At 40.5% G+C, this 15,720-nt stretch overlaps 1 protein-coding gene across 2 annotated transcripts; it reads right to left on the reverse strand.

The window, feature by feature from the left end:
- Window positions 1-458: 458 nt before the first annotated feature.
- Window positions 459-8,751, reverse strand: LOC127773956 (ABC transporter G family member 37). Of its 2 annotated transcripts, none has more exons than XM_052300205.1 (21): window positions 8,114-8,751; window positions 6,644-6,732; window positions 6,304-6,548; window positions 6,126-6,202; window positions 5,908-5,961; window positions 5,709-5,799; window positions 5,333-5,634; window positions 4,957-5,238; window positions 4,563-4,876; window positions 4,217-4,377; window positions 3,994-4,097; window positions 3,757-3,913; window positions 3,403-3,656; window positions 2,982-3,314; window positions 2,595-2,885; window positions 2,423-2,506; window positions 2,188-2,321; window positions 1,813-2,040; window positions 1,558-1,729; window positions 1,106-1,360; window positions 459-1,006 (listed from the first exon to the last, which is right to left on the reverse strand). In XM_052300205.1, the coding sequence occupies exons 1-21, from the start codon at window positions 8,576-8,578 to the stop codon at window positions 746-748; spliced, it is 4,353 nt and encodes a 1,450-aa protein (XP_052156165.1). In that variant the 5' UTR covers window positions 8,579-8,751; the 3' UTR covers window positions 459-745. The 2 variants fall into 2 exon arrangements, with proteins under 2 accessions (XP_052156165.1, XP_052156173.1); XM_052300213.1 differs by lacking the exon at window positions 8,114-8,751 and adding an exon at window positions 6,864-7,081.
- Between the last annotated feature and the right edge of the window lie 6,969 nt (window positions 8,752-15,720).

The following is a 15,720-nucleotide window of genomic DNA, read 5'->3' on the forward strand; positions in this document are numbered from 1 at the left end:
AATTTAATGGACTTTTAGTATATAATAGAAGATAGATATAAGAAAAAAATAATTCTTACAAACAATGAAACGTTATGTTCAAAAGAAAACAATATCATATATTTAAAAATAGAGGTTATTCTGTTAGTAACTTACTACAAGATTAGTAACCAAATTGTGAAAAACTTAAGTCCCCATTATTTCACTCATTTGGGGAATAAGCCAAACGGCATATTTGCAAATGAAAAATAATTTGTGAATAAAACTTTTATATACATGTTCTTAATGATCTAAAAGCAAAAGCAGAAAAATAAATTTCGATAAAAGAAAACCCAAAATCAACTCCAAATCTAAGATTGAAAATTCAAATTTTGATTGATAATCATAAGCATAAACGAAAAGATGAGGATATTACTCCGCTGTTAGTCGAATCTATAGAACAATCTGACAAAAGTTATTCTGAAGTTGCTGCAAAGGGATTGAATCAACAAATTTTCTGCTTCCATTAATTCGACAAAAATGAAAACATTGAAGGCCATAGTTTACAACTTTACATTCATCTGCATCCGACATTTATCAGCTAGAGCTGGTCAAGAGGCAGGAGGCTCAACAAGTGTTCTTTTTCCTAGAGAATCCTACTAGATGTCCGAATTCTACATGCTTGAAATAATGAAATACTAGAAGATGATCTCTATACCATTTACAGGATAGCTAATAGCTATTCAATAGGACAATAGAACGAATGCAAAAAAGAATGATCACTTTCTCATCTCCTCTGGAAGTTGAACTTCATGATTGCAAAACTGAAGAGGAAGGCGAAGGTCACGGCGAAGACGACGTGCACCACGGCCACCACCCACAGGAAGTTATGATGGAAGCCAAAGTAATCAGTGACAAACTGTGCAACAGTTCTGGTGTCGCCTTCGAGCACATGTTGGATATCACCAAACTGGGAAGCAACTAATCCATACAAAGTCCATGCAACCGGGCAAATCCAACAGTACCACCTCCACCAAACAGGGATTTTCTGTAGAGAAAGTTAAATGTATTAGTCCTAAAGGACTAATAATAGCAACATTTCATAAGAAAAGAAAGAGGGCGAAATTGAGATGGCAGAATAACCTACCGGTCGAGGGATCAGATATCCTGAGAAGAGGTTCCATACATTGTAGAACGCGGACGAGATGATGGCTGCTATGCTCTCATTTGGTGTCAACCCTACTGCCATCATTCCGTAGAATGTGAAATATAACAGTGTGAAGTACATGAAGAACAAGTACCACAAGAACTTGGCAACAGTCCACTCAAATCCAATCATTGAGTATACCAGCACGCCATATATCAGAGTCTGAACCATGATGTATGGTAACTCAATTGCAACCTAAAAAGGGAAAAGTGGCATTGTTAGGTTATGGGACCAAAAGAGCTTGACAGTGCTAACGAATAATAGCTTATTGCACAGCCATTTCAGTTCAATCCCAAATGCAAGTCAGAATTCAGGCATCAGAGTCTTTGAAGTCATACATTATATACATGAGATTAGAACTAGGCCAACCGAGAGTCTAAAAGACAAATTACCTGTCCAAATGCATATGGGAAAGCTGAATACATGCCAGCTGCTCTTTCTCGGTAAAAGACTGTTCGCTCCACCACCACCACTGGTTGAACAGAACCAGAGTTTTGCACTCCAATGTAGAGAACTGCAGCATACATTGATCCCATGGCATTGAATAGATCCTGTTGTTTTTTACTGCAACAAGATATGATGAGTAAAGGTTTAGAAGCTATTTGTCAAACAGATTAAAATAATAAGAACATATGTTAGAGGCGTACGTTCTCGTTCCAAGGTTCCAGAACATTGTTCCAAACATTAGCGCAATGACGATAGTGAAGAGTAATCTCACTGCAGTGTAGGATGGATTCCTCCAATATGACCAATTCTGCTTCCACAAGCAAGCTAGGCACTGCGTAATGAACGATCTAGAGTACTGCGTAGGGAAGTTGAGATCAGTAGAGCCAGGAGGTGGTGTGCTTAGCTCCTCAATAAGTTCCTTGTTCCTTCTGAAATTGCAAATATGCAAAAAAAAAAAAAAAAAAAAAAAAAGAGAGAGAAGAAAGAAGAAGAAGAAGAAGAGAGAGAAGAATTAGAATTGCAGTTCAAATACACTATTCATTCTATTAATCAGAATGGCATGTGCTGAAGCTTACTGATATAGCTCTGACTGCCTGTAGATTTCACTAAAATCAACACCGAGCATCTCCTCCTGGGCTGAAGAGGTCACTTCCAACATCCATGTTGCTGGATTATATCCATCTTTTATCCTACTAACGCCATCAATTCCCTGAACAAATGAACAACGGAGTTTCCGTTTGATGTGACTTAGCCAGCCTAAGTGCTGAAGCATGAAGAGATGATTGTTGTTTATGTTGATTTTCTTCTTACCTCAAAGTACTCAATCAGTTTTGAGGAATTCTGGCCCACTGGACCAACATATATCTCTTCACCTCCTCTCTTCATTAGGAAAAGCTGTAGATAAGATGAACAGCAACGAAGTTAATATACAGAGTTCATCTAATGAATCAAAGGATAACTACCCAAAGAAACAACTAGTCACCTCATCAAATGCTTCAAAGATGTCAATACTTGGCTGGTGAATGGTACAAACAACAGTCCTGCCAGTGTTAACAGTGTTCCTTACGGTCCTCATCACAATCGCAGCTGCCCGAGCATCAAGACCAGATGTTGGCTCATCCATAAAAATAATCGAAGGGTTCGCAACAAGCTCCACAGCAATAGTAAGTCTCTTGCGTTGCTCAGTTGACAGGCCGCTCACTCCAGGAAGCCCAACAAGTGCTCCCCTCAGAGATGTGAGCTCTACAAGATCCATGACCTCCTCAATAAACATCTGTAATCATAGTTCAGCACGTAAGATGTACAGTCAGTTAACAACCGAAAAACATACACAAGAAACAAATGTTAGCCCATAATCTAGCTAACTAACCTTTCTTGCTTCTGAATCAACCTCTGAGGGCAGCCGCAGCCATGCAGAGAACACAAGTGATTCATATACTGTCACATGGGGAGAATGGATGTCATTTTGCTCACAATATCCTGATATACGTGCAAAGGTCTCTTGCTTCTTTGGATAGCCAGATATTCTAATATCTCCCTCTATGTATCCTCCAGTTTTTCTCCCTGCTAAAACATCCATCAGTGTTGTCTTCCCGGCACCACTTACACCCATCAATGCAGTAAGTACACCTGGCCTGAAAGAACCACTAACACCCTTTAGAAGCAACAAACGGTCTTCTGTTATGCCTTGTGCTTTCATTGCCTGTTAATATAAAACAATATAATTGGGTTAAAAACCTGTGTTAACATAATGATTTTTACGCACTTGTAGTCATTCTGAGCAAAATTACCTCTGGCATGTCCACTGAGTATCTTACGTCATTAAAACTAATAGATAGTGGTGCAAATGGGAGCACCATTCCCTTCCTGCTTGCGCTAGAATCAGCGCTGTTAATTCCAGAGTTTTGGTCAGCAATATGGGACAATTCCAGTTCCTGCTTCCTAGATTTAGTGTCCTTCTGTCCCTCTACAACTTCACCGGTTAAGTTGGCATGCTTCTCTTTCAATGCGTCCTCAGACATTGATGCATGAGAGTCAGTGAATGCTGCAAAAAAATTCCAAGTAGCCACAGTTATTATCTTTTAGCTCGCAAATGTTGATTAGATATTTTGGAGTTCTAAAAAATGTCTTTCAAATATACTTACGACTCAAAACTGAAAGAGCTACAGTGTAGAGCAGGTTAAAGAGGAGAGTGTATCCAAGCAAAGCACCAAGTCCAATCCAGTACCACTTAGCTTCAGTAAATATACCACGAGATTTTAGTACACTAACTCCCAAGGTCACATTTTCTCCAGGAAGTATCTGTGACATGCAAAATATATGTTCAGTTTTACAGTTTAACATTGCAAGTTCGATTGCTGGTGAAGAAATGTGTCACTAACTTGGCTCCAACTGTGACCCAAAAATTCATTTGTCGAAATAGCATTTTGTGCATACGATAGCGGGGATATCCAGTAACCCCAAATCCACCATTTCTTCACGTCAGCTATAAAAGAGAAACAGAGATCAAGATGGAAACATGTCAGGAACAATTAGCATTTAAAACCATCAATTTCAAGTACATATAAGAACATGCAATTATTGAAAGGGAATCCAGTAACTTACGTCTTGCAAGGATAAAGCCACCCAATGCTGCAAAAGCCAACAGTGATAAGGGTCCAAATGTGTGAGACACAACCATGTCTCTTCCGATTCCAGCAATGAAGCGGAATAGTGCAGATGACATCTGGTTGAGTGCAAGTAGCAGCAGATACTGCTTGAAGAACCTATGCACAAAAAGTTATTCAGAGTTTCAGACTTCACAGAACAGACTCATTTATTGTGGAACATTTCTATCAATATACTAGGCAACACCTTGCAAAATAATTGACTAGTTGCTAGGACACATACAAAATAAGCTTATTTCTTGGATTCTTTTAGGCATGTAGATATCTGCATCAATGCAACTTACCTGCTTACACTGGGATCAAATCCAATGACATAGTATGTTATGAAAACATAAACACCAACTTCGAGAAACGTGATAGGAATCTGAAGAATCCATGATGGTATGGTGTAGGCCCATGCAGGAAAGAAGAGAAGATCCCTTTGCTTGAAGAAAACAGGTAGTTTCATGACAGTCATGGCAAGCTCTGCGAAACCATTAAACATGACTGTGTCAAGAGCAAAGTACAATGCCCCCAGATAGATCATTCCATAATCTCTATCATGTCGCATGCTGGTACGGAAAAATGTGGTCATCACGATCAATGCCATTAGAGTTAGCTGCAATGACAGAAAATTTCAGATAATCAGATCAATCAATATCTTGAATCAAAATTAGTGCACCAGAGATATGAACTTACATTAACAGCTTTAAAAATGTACATAAATGCATTCCTCTTCATGAGAAGAAGCTCTCTATCGATAGTGGCTTTGAGCAACTCCTTCCTGCTGACACCATACTTTGAAGTAGCCAGAGCAGCAGGGTGGCTCCTGGTCCTATCAAATGGCTCAGAAAGCTCATTCTGTATGGATCGGCCCACATGGAAGGAACGGAACGCATCTGCGAATTGCTTCACTGGCACAAAACGGTATGGTCTGTCACGCCTACACCAGTACTGCCCCTGGTCTTTCCTCGATGTCACCTTTTCAACAAATTCAGAGATATCAGTACTGTCTATTTTGAAAACCTTGTTCAGTAAATGGCATGAATTTTTACAGATGATGAACAGCACATACCTCCTGCAAGAAATCAGCAACACCCTTTCTGGCAGGGCATCTGAAGCCCATGAACTCAAAGAACTCAAGCACATGTTCACGGGGACCCTGGTACACAACCTGCCCGTCAGAGAGGAGTATAATGTCATCAAACAAGTTGTATGTTTCAGGTGCTGGCTGGAGCAATGAGATGACAGCAGTTCCGCCAAGGATGTGGATAGTCTGCCTAAGGGAATTCACGATCTGGTACGTGGTTGAGCTGTCCAGTCCAGTGGATATCTCATCCATGAACAAAGCTCTTGCTGGACCAACAAGCATTTCACCTGTGAACATATAGGACAGTTAGAGTTTTTCTTTAAAGAACAACCTCCATCTTGCTAAAGACTGTTAGTCATACCTGTTGTGACACGCTTCCGTTGTCCACCAGATATACCCCTTAACATCTCATTTCCTACTACCGTATCAGCACAAATATCCAATCCTAATATCTGCATTTATGTAGCAGAGAAGCAGGAATGAGATATTATCCATACACAAATGCCACAAGAAATCATATTTGTAGTACTACGGTTTAATCCACAGCTAGCAGACTGTACCTTCAATATGTAGTCCGTAACAACACTAGATTCTTGTCCTCCCATAGCTGAGGCCTACATGTATGAAATATAAAAGGTGTTACTTACATTGCTAGTAGACATGTATAGTATATATCACATGTCCTGTTGAAATGATTCGCCAATGCAATCCTGGTTACATATACAATTCCAAGAGAGAAAAAAAAAACTAGAACACTCTTATGTGATAGCATCATCACCTTCATGTAGATATCAATATCATGATCTGGCTTGATGTTTGCTGCCTTTTCCCTTCTTGCCAGCTCAGTCAGCATTTCTAAACAAAGCAAAAACAGCAAACCTCAGTACTCATGTCAAAGGCGTCAATAAGCATTAGATGGTAGGAGTATCATGTAATCTTGGCATTCAGGTTCATACCATATCTAGTGCCAACGCCTTGGCACCGCGCCGAGAAGGCCAATGTCTCCCTCACGGTCATCTCCCCAATGTGGAGATCATGCTGGCTGATGTACGCCGCGGTCCTCTCCGGGACGAACTCGTGCATCCCGTGTCCATTGTAGGTCACCTTCCCCGAGACCTTGAGGTCCTTGTCGAGCTTCCCTGCCAACGCCAGGAGCAACGTGGTCTTGCCCGAGCCAGGAGGTCCCAACAGCAAGGTCATCCTAGACAGAGAGCACCACCATGGATCGATGAATCATGATGCACTGGTACACGCAGAAGAAGATGATGCATGGCTGGCTGTGTTATGGGTTTTTACCTCCGGGGCTTGATGATCCCGCTGACGTCATGGAGGACGGTCATCGGCTGCTTCTTGTTGGGGAGGATGTGGAGCGCGTTCCCGATGGCCTGGAGAGCACAGCACGGCACCACCAAACATGTCAGCACAAGAGTGATACGCAGAAAACTTACTTCTCTCGGCGAGGCAGCGCGCCGTCGCGTCGGCGAGAGAGAGAGGGAGAGGGGACGGCCACAAGTACCGCGACTCGCGCGCGCGCGCCACGTGCTCGACGGAATGCCGCTGAGCCCCGCCCCCGCGCCGCGACCGCGACGACCACGCGTCATGTTGTTCTGCACCGCCGCGTCGGTGGAAACCCCGTGAGAACTCATTCGAGGTAGGAAAAGCTGTCGCCGTCTCGCCGCCGCGGCGCCGCCAGCGACGGCGGCGGCGGTGGTAAGGTGGGAGGTGGCGGGGAGAGGGTGGGAGGTTGGTGGATAGTGGAAACGGTCAACTAGTTTGGTTGAACCCGAACCAGAAAGAGTCTCCCTGCAGGCCGGGCCCGCCATTGGGGCTTTTAGCTTAGTGGGCTCCACTATATCTGCTCCTTGTTTCCCTTCTTTTCAAGAAAACGTTTTTTTTTCCCTTCACCTTTTCCTATCCCAAAAAAAATCTTAATTTTACTATTTGATCTGTTCATCCACAACTTTTTTTTCAGGATTTAACTATTCCTTTAAAAATAATCAATAATGGTTTTTTTATTAATTTAAGATATAAATTTTCAAAACGGGTAGTTCTCGTATAAAAACATTTTATATAAAAAATATTTTAAAATAACAAATAAATCTATTTTATCGGTTTAAAATAATTAAAACCTAGTTGATCATATGTTAATAATTTTCTTATTTTATGTGCCTCTAGTTAATCTTCATCACCCAGAATCGAACGGTGCCGTACGCTAACACACCTCACACGACAAGAGTACACGTTGCTTGCTTGTAATTAACCTGCACTTGCACAAGTGCCAAGTCTCCCCGGCAATTGGGCCAACTCGTCGGGTAGCCCAGAGCACAAAACTAAAGCTGAGCGTAGCAACAGTAACCCAACCCAACACGTGCGTGCTGCGTTCGGTGGCGCCGTTGCGCCGGCGCCGGCGCCACCGTGTGCACGCTCTGTCCGTCCCACCGTTTGACCGGATGTAGCCAAAGCTAGCAGCGTCCGCGCGCGACGCGGCGGAGACCGTGGCCACGCTCACCTACCTCTGGTGTGTTTATTTCACACTAAAATTAAAAGTTTAGTTAAAATTAAAATGTAAGAAAATTTTAATGTGATAAAAAAATTAAAAGTTTAAAGAAAAAATTTGGAACTAAACTCGGCCTCTCTCTCGAATCGTTTCATCATCTCAAAAACAAAAAGCGTTTGCCTTCTCCTCACGTTACATCGCGGCATCGCGCCGCGCCATCAAACCACCACGAGGAAAATTCACGCGGTAGTAGTTACGTACGCACGTACCTCGACGGTGTTGGTGACGGAGTTGAGGAGGGTGGGGAGGCCGCGGTTGCCGACGTGGACGTCGGCCTCCACCTCGAGGTTCTCGAACCGCACCTCGATGGTGGGGTAGTCGATCCCCACGCGGTCCATCCGCTCCCGGAGCTTGAGGAGGAACCGCTCGTGGTCGTCGTCGGCGGCGCGGACCAGCCGCTCGATCAGCGCCCTGCTCTCCCTCGCCCCCAGCCTCCCCACGTCCACCTCCACCTTCTCCCCGCCGGCGCCGCCGTCCTCCGACGACACCGCCAGGATCCCCCGCCGCACGCGGTCGTACGTCGGCAGCCGCTCCAGCGCCGCCCACCGCAGCGCCTCCTCGTCGTCCTCCTCGTCCTGGAACCGCGACGACGACCGCGAGAACACGTCGCCGCCGCTCCTCCACATCGACCCTTCCCTCCTCAGGCTCGCCATCCTGTGCACCTCCCGATCCATCCTGCTTCCTCTTCCTCTTCCTCTCGATGTTCTTGGTGATCGATCGAGCAAACTCCTCCTTTGGGGGGAGTTGTGCTCTTCTGCCTCTGCCTGCTTGGCCTTGCAAGGCTAAGCTACAAGTTTACTAGTGATTAGGAGAGGAGACGGGGTATATATACCAACCCGGGGAAGTTGGTGAGGATTAAGCTTCGGCTTGACTGAGAGGGTGAGCTTGGACTGGGCACGAGGGGGGTAATTAATCCGTGTAATAATAATAATAAAGCCATTTGCGTAATAAAACAATCTGTCGCAGCCATGGGATGGTAGGGAGCTTCGTTGCAGAGCCACTCGCTGGTCCGTTGTGTTTTTTCACGCGCGTGTTTATACCGAAAGTTTAGGAGTTTGGGAGCTTCCTGGCATCAGCAGGGGGCAGACCGGTCAGCCGCTTAGTCAGCACGAGCTACTGTGTGTGTGCATGCATGAAGCTGGAACAAAAATACAGGAGCATTTTTTTTTCTTTTTAAGTTGTCGTCGACCTCATGGGCTAGAATCGAAGGAATATTTGGGGTTTTTTTAGGGGAGAGGTACGTATGGGATGAATTATTGGAGGCTGCTCGGCTTGTTGTTTGCTGCGGTAGGTGACTGAATCGATTCGTGTGTATAGTGACCATTTGGTTTATGTTAACCATTGATTATTGGGAAAATTGGAACCATGCTATTATAATTTTGCAAAATTTAAAATACGGTATCCTGACCCACATGTCATTGACTCATGTGGTTTCTACATGTCATTGAGATACCGATGACATATCTCAAACTTTGCAAAATTATAATGACATGGTTCCAATTTACTACAGTACGTTTGGGGGACATACCCAGGTTATTTTATAATCAAGAGATGGAGTAGTATAGCATATAGGACATGCAGGTGTGAGTTCTTTATTAGTTTATCCCGTGCCTTTTGTCTGATATTTTTGAAATAAAGTTATTTTTAAATTTATAATCAACAAATGAACAGTTTAATATATATATATATATATATAGTACATGCATGTATGAATTATTTATTAGTTTATCCAGTGGCTTTAATCTGATCTTTTTTAAATAAAGTTTATTTTTACTTGTCGACTGTTTTCCAGCTGGGTTAGAGTGGCCATGTGGATGTTTGGTTGAGGTTGTTGCTGATATATACTCGACGACGATGATGCAGGCGATCACATCTTGACCGTCGGGACACCGATTGAACGGCCCACAGATCACAGTGTGATTTAGTCAAGCTAAGAGCTCGTGCGACGACGACAAGAGTATCAAATTGAATTTTTTTGTGATTTGGTTGTTCAATCCTTTCAGTATTTGATCATTCTGTGCTACAATCTGTCTTAATTTGCCGGTTGCGGTCTTGTTCATTAACCTTGCCTGCGTTTGCAGTATCCATGGACAGTATTTTTCTGTTATTTTCCAATCCGTAGCTTTTGAGATGACACACACACACTACCGATCCAAGCTGATCTTGACTGTGTTCTGCTACCAGCTGCAGTATCAGTGTGTGGTTACGGTCAAGATGTGTTTTTACAAGGCAATTTGTGATTCGTTCTTGCCTAGAAGGTTTATTCATTATTGATTGCTAAACCCATAGATCTGGGTGTCACCTTCGTCAGGGAAAAAGACAATTCAGCCTCTTGAAAGTTGCAACTAACAGACAGTGTCCATATATGGGACAGTTGCACTTAATTAAATTAACTATGCCACTTCTATAAACTAAGACGTACTATACATGTTTTGCCAGCGAATAATGCATGTTTCTCAAGCCTCAATTAGTGTCTGATTTGATTAATCGGTTGGTGGGTTTTCGGTTAGCAAGAGTGGGTTCCACATTGTTTTAACTGTAGTAGCTAGATGTTTTATCCTTTTTTCTCTTAGTTTAAGATTGTTCCAATGGAGTAGGTATTGACACTGTCATACCCCTGTGATGAGAGGGGCTTTTTAGTTTGGTCTAATTGCCTAGATAGAGTTTAAAAAGTCTCTCCCTGTGTAAAAAAAAATGAGTCAAATGTTTGTTTTTCAAGCTAGGCTGATCAATGACAGAGACAAGAGATTTTATCTTCTGTGCCTCCTGTTTCAATGTAAGCTGCTCTGATTCCTTCAAATTTAGTTATCAGTTTGATCCATTCATTCTAGTTATATGATTTTCCACCGGTAACTAACTCTTATATTCGTTGTATCCGGCCTAATTGTATCGCTTATGCTTGTACCTATAAGCCAAAATTTGAATTCTAGAACTCAATTTTGAATTTGATTTTTTTCTCATTGTAGTTTTTTTTTTCAGTATTAGCTTTTGAGTCACTAAGGATACATTTATAAAAGTTTTTCTCACAAATAATTTTGTATATGCTAATAAGTGATTCGGATAAGGATATGAATAAGCGAAACAATGAGGCTTGATATTTGCCACTCATAATGACTCGAAAGTGCTTACTTTCTGAGATTCATTTAATTTGTTAAATTTGATCGATTCAATTCAGTTAGTTTGTTGACTCGGTTTAGTTATTTTAGTTTTATGCACTGTAACGCACTTATAGTTGAGTCCAGTTTGAGATCATGGCGGCATGTGGTGCACCTACTCCATGTACGGGAGGAAACATTAGTGATCATGGCAGGAACTCACTATGTTCTGATGTTAATATTTTATTTAATATTCAGACTTGAAGACATATGGTGGAAAAATCAACATTAACCGCAGTGATATATTCCCTCATTCCACTTATATGTTGATTAGTACATTTATAAATGCAAAGAGAGGGTATTTATTATCGCTGTTGGGTTAGCCAGTTTCTATTGTCCTCTTTTGGACAGTGATAGTGTTGTTTTTCCTTGCAGGAACAACTTATTATAGGTAATATTTTCTTCGTTTTTAATATACAAAGTTGCTGACTTTTATATGTAAAGATCAATCATTTATCTATTAAAATATTTAGTGTAACTATCCAAAGCAAGAGTCATACTTAAGTAACTTTAAATTTATTTACATAGTATTTTTTTCAATAAGACGTTTGAAATCAAGAGCGTTATATATTTAAAAACAGATGAATATTACAATGAAGCAGGAGCTAATTTATAAGTATTTTTAAGTCTTAGCTGGTGTATAATTGGACTATTATTTTAGCTATCTTTTTCTTTTTCATGAATCGGATAATTAGATAGTCGCAGTCTCACCTCCGGAGTGTAGTAAGCGAAAGTCAACAGTTACTCTCTCCGTCTCAAAATATAAGTTTTTTTTAATAATGTTAAGCCAAACATTTTAAATTTTGACTATTAATAGAAAAAATAAAAAAGATGAATTACTATATTTAATGTTAAACAAACTAATATTATGCAGCTCTTTTTATTTAAAACATCTTACTTTATATATATATATATATATATATATATATATATATATATAATATATATAGTAAATTTGTTTTGTGCTCCATAATGCCCGGGCACCATTGTTGAAATTGAGTGTGTGTGTGTATATATATATATATCGTTGGTTAAAGTAGTGTCTTGAAGATTATGTTGATCTATTATTTATATTTTATGATAGAGGGAATAGATAAGATGGAACGACACAGATGAGAGAGAAAACCATGAGTAAATACCATGCATGTGATGAAGATATAATCTATTGAAAGTTCAATTTAAACTTGTCGGTTTCTACTTTTTTTTGTTCTTCTTAGAGAATGGATGTTTCCATAGATCTCTGTCTCATCCTCTGTTTTAACCTACTTATGCCAACAGTAATAGCTCCGTAGAAAAAAAAAAAAGAACAACTCTCAACTCGAAATCGCGAGCTTTGAATTATTCAGCACAAATATCCGTAATATATACGTGTCATTTTCAGAACAAGACGACGACCTCGAATTAACTTCTTCCGTTGGCCACAATACATTTCCACCACGGCAGATCATCAAATTTGGACAGATATATATGTAACGGTGTTTGGGTGAAGACCGGAATTGCAGTACACTTTGACATGTACACGGAATCATCAGTGAACTTTGCAAGTGTACACATATTTTCCAACGCAGGGACGGATCAAGCTGAATGAGAAGAGAGAGTGAGAGGTGAACGAAAATGCACGCAACCATAGATCATCACACGATTGTTCGTTGCGTTCTTCTTAATTGATTTGGTTTTTCTTGTAAAATCTGTGTTGAAAAAAGAAGTGTACACAGGTGTAAGAAACACACAAATAATTGAACTACGTACAGGTTTATTTTTGAGGAAAGACACCGAGATTTATTTTTTTACTAAATCAGGTACTCACTCTGTTTTCTAAATAGATAACACCATTGATTTTTAGATACATGTTTGACCACTTATTGTTTTTAAAATTTTTGTGCAAATGAATGAGATATAAATCGTGCTTAAAATATTTGTAGTAGTAAAATAATTCATAGCAAAATAAATGATAATTATATAAATCTTTTAAATAAGACGAATGATTAAAAGTGTATTTAAAAGTCAACGGCGTCATCTATTAAAAATGAAGGTTGTACTTTTTTTTTCAGTAATAAAAGAGAGGAATTAATCGTCAACGCCAGAAACAGAAAGGCGCAGCCGCAAACAAGTCCGAGGAGAAAAAAAGGAGGAAGTTATCGTACGCATGCAGGCAAACGCGGCAAATTTCTCATGTGATCTCACGTACTTGATCATGTTGCATATAATCACATCATATTTGTCGCTAATTTGATCTGGTTATATAATGCGAGTACACGTACACACGGCGTACTACGTGTTACCAGAAATGCTCCTGCATGCCCAAACCAAAAACTCACGTATATACAAATACACCCTGAATGGACAAACAGGTCAAGGCTTCCGTTGACCTGGTTAATTACGCTTAAGAATCCACTTAATTAGCTAATAATGACATGCACCCGCAGGTACTCTCCATATCGTGTGTTCAGCTCAGGGTTTACGATTCCGACATTACCTTCCGTTTCGGTCACTGGCGGAATTCGGAATTTCGTGAAATTCGGTAGAAAACCGGTAAATTCCGAACAAATTTTATAAATCAAAATTTGAATACAAATTTACTGAGTTTGCCAACAAGTTCTCGAAAACTGGTCGATTTTGGCGAAATTCCGATCGAAATCATTGAATTTTCGATCAGTAATTTGTAATAGAGGTAATTTGCTGAAATTCTTTTCTTTCATGATGTAATTTTCAGTAAATACACATAATGTATCATTTTTTTCGAAAATTTATATCCCAATAGGTTCTGTGAATATCATAGTATTTACATGATTTTTTTTCTTTTTTATCAATTCAAATTTGAATTTAGATGAAACTCCTCAAAATCTTAGACGGTTTCTACGTTCGAGCCTTGTCGAAACGTCGAAATTTCGTGAAATCCGACCGGATTTCATCGGAATCGTAAAAACCTGGTTCAGCTGCCCCATCGATCACCGGACCGACGGCTCAGATCGACGTAGAGAATGTCACCAAAACGGCCCTGGCCTCATCACCCGTCTCTCCACCGAGGTCGATTAATCCGGGCCGTCGATTTCTGATCCGATGGCCTTTCCACCCGTGCTAGTGTCGCGTAAAGCTGCAACTGTTGACCCCAACAAAAGTAGAATATGTTGACCTAACATCCAAAAAAGAAAAGGAAAAATGATACATTGACCATTGCCAAGAGAGTTGGTCAAGGTTTCTTGGGATTCACACGAGGGGGGTTTGGTGATGCAGCCAGCGAGGGGAGCTCGTGACCTGGTCAACGCTAGGCAAGTAGTAGCAGCCGCAATGCAAAGTCTTTACCAAAGTCTCATGGTAAAGTAAGCTGTGTTTAGATCTAAGGGTATAAATTTTTGATGTGTTATATAGAATATACCGACACACATTTGAAGTATTAAACGTAGTCTAATAACAAAATAAATTAAAATCCGCATGTAAACCACGAGACGAATTTATTAAACATAATTAATCTATCATTAATAAGTTTACTGTAGCACCACATTGTCAAATCATGGTATAATTAGGCTTAAAAGATTTATCTCGTAATTTACACGTAATCTATATAATTAGTTATTTTTTTCGTCTATATTTAATACTCTATTTGTGTATCCAAACATTCAGAAGCAGCATGGTGTAGACAAGGCCTGAGTAGTCTCGCGTGCGTGGGTGATGGCATGCAGATTGCAGTAGGTAGGTTGGTGATATTGCAAGGTCTGGACACAGTGAACAACCGAGTGTATGTATGTTCATGGTTGAAAATTTGCGTTCCTTTGAGCAAATTTTTCAACGAACGCAAGTTTATTTTCGTCCCAAAAGTAAATCAACGCAAATTTGCTCGATCACCATGGCGTCGCTATATGGTTATGGTTCTTGAGCAGGAATTCATTAACAGGATAAAAAAAAAAGGGGTGTCGGCACAGACAGACTCGACCGGAAGTGACACATCACTTGCATGTTGCATCGGCCTAGCTAATTCCTTCTAGTTTCTCCAATGATATCTCGGTCAGAACAGCACTCAGAGGAGATCAGCAACATAAAAAAAGGCAGGTTGTTGTTATTGTTATTATTATATTATTATTGTTACTATTTGCAAGCCCATGCATGACACTGTTCACAAATTCGATTGTGATTTATACGCGAACATACAGAACATATATACCATTCAACTGTCACAGAGCAAGCAAACAATATGTATAATGTAATGTATCTTGTATCCATATGATGACTGTATTAACTCTGAACACCTCATGTTCTTTCCACAACAGTTGATCTGGACGCCAATCATATAGTTGCAGTAGATTTCAATATAAAGGTGCGACTAATATGGTCAAAATCTCCTGTTAATTTGTTCGATCGACATGAATAGATCAACGCAGGCTGCAAATTAGCCTCTCCAGTGTTGACACTTGACCAATTAGGAGTGGTCAGGCCGGTAGGTAGAAGAAGAGTGAGGAGAAGATGAGGAGGAGAGCTAATTATTTCTGGTCTAAAATACAGTAGTTAACATTATGTGCTAGCTACTCCTACCTCGCATCTTCTTGTTTTCGGACAGTTTGGCGCGCGTTCTCACTACGGATTCTGTTATTTGAACGAGACTGTTATCTGGATCCACCTAAACAGATTAAAGTTTTGAGACTCGGAATTTCTCATGGTTTGACTAG

Source organism: Oryza glaberrima, chromosome 1 (assembly GCF_000147395.1).
Source record: "Oryza glaberrima chromosome 1, OglaRS2, whole genome shotgun sequence".
NCBI lineage: Eukaryota > Viridiplantae > Streptophyta > Magnoliopsida > Poales > Poaceae > Oryza > Oryza glaberrima.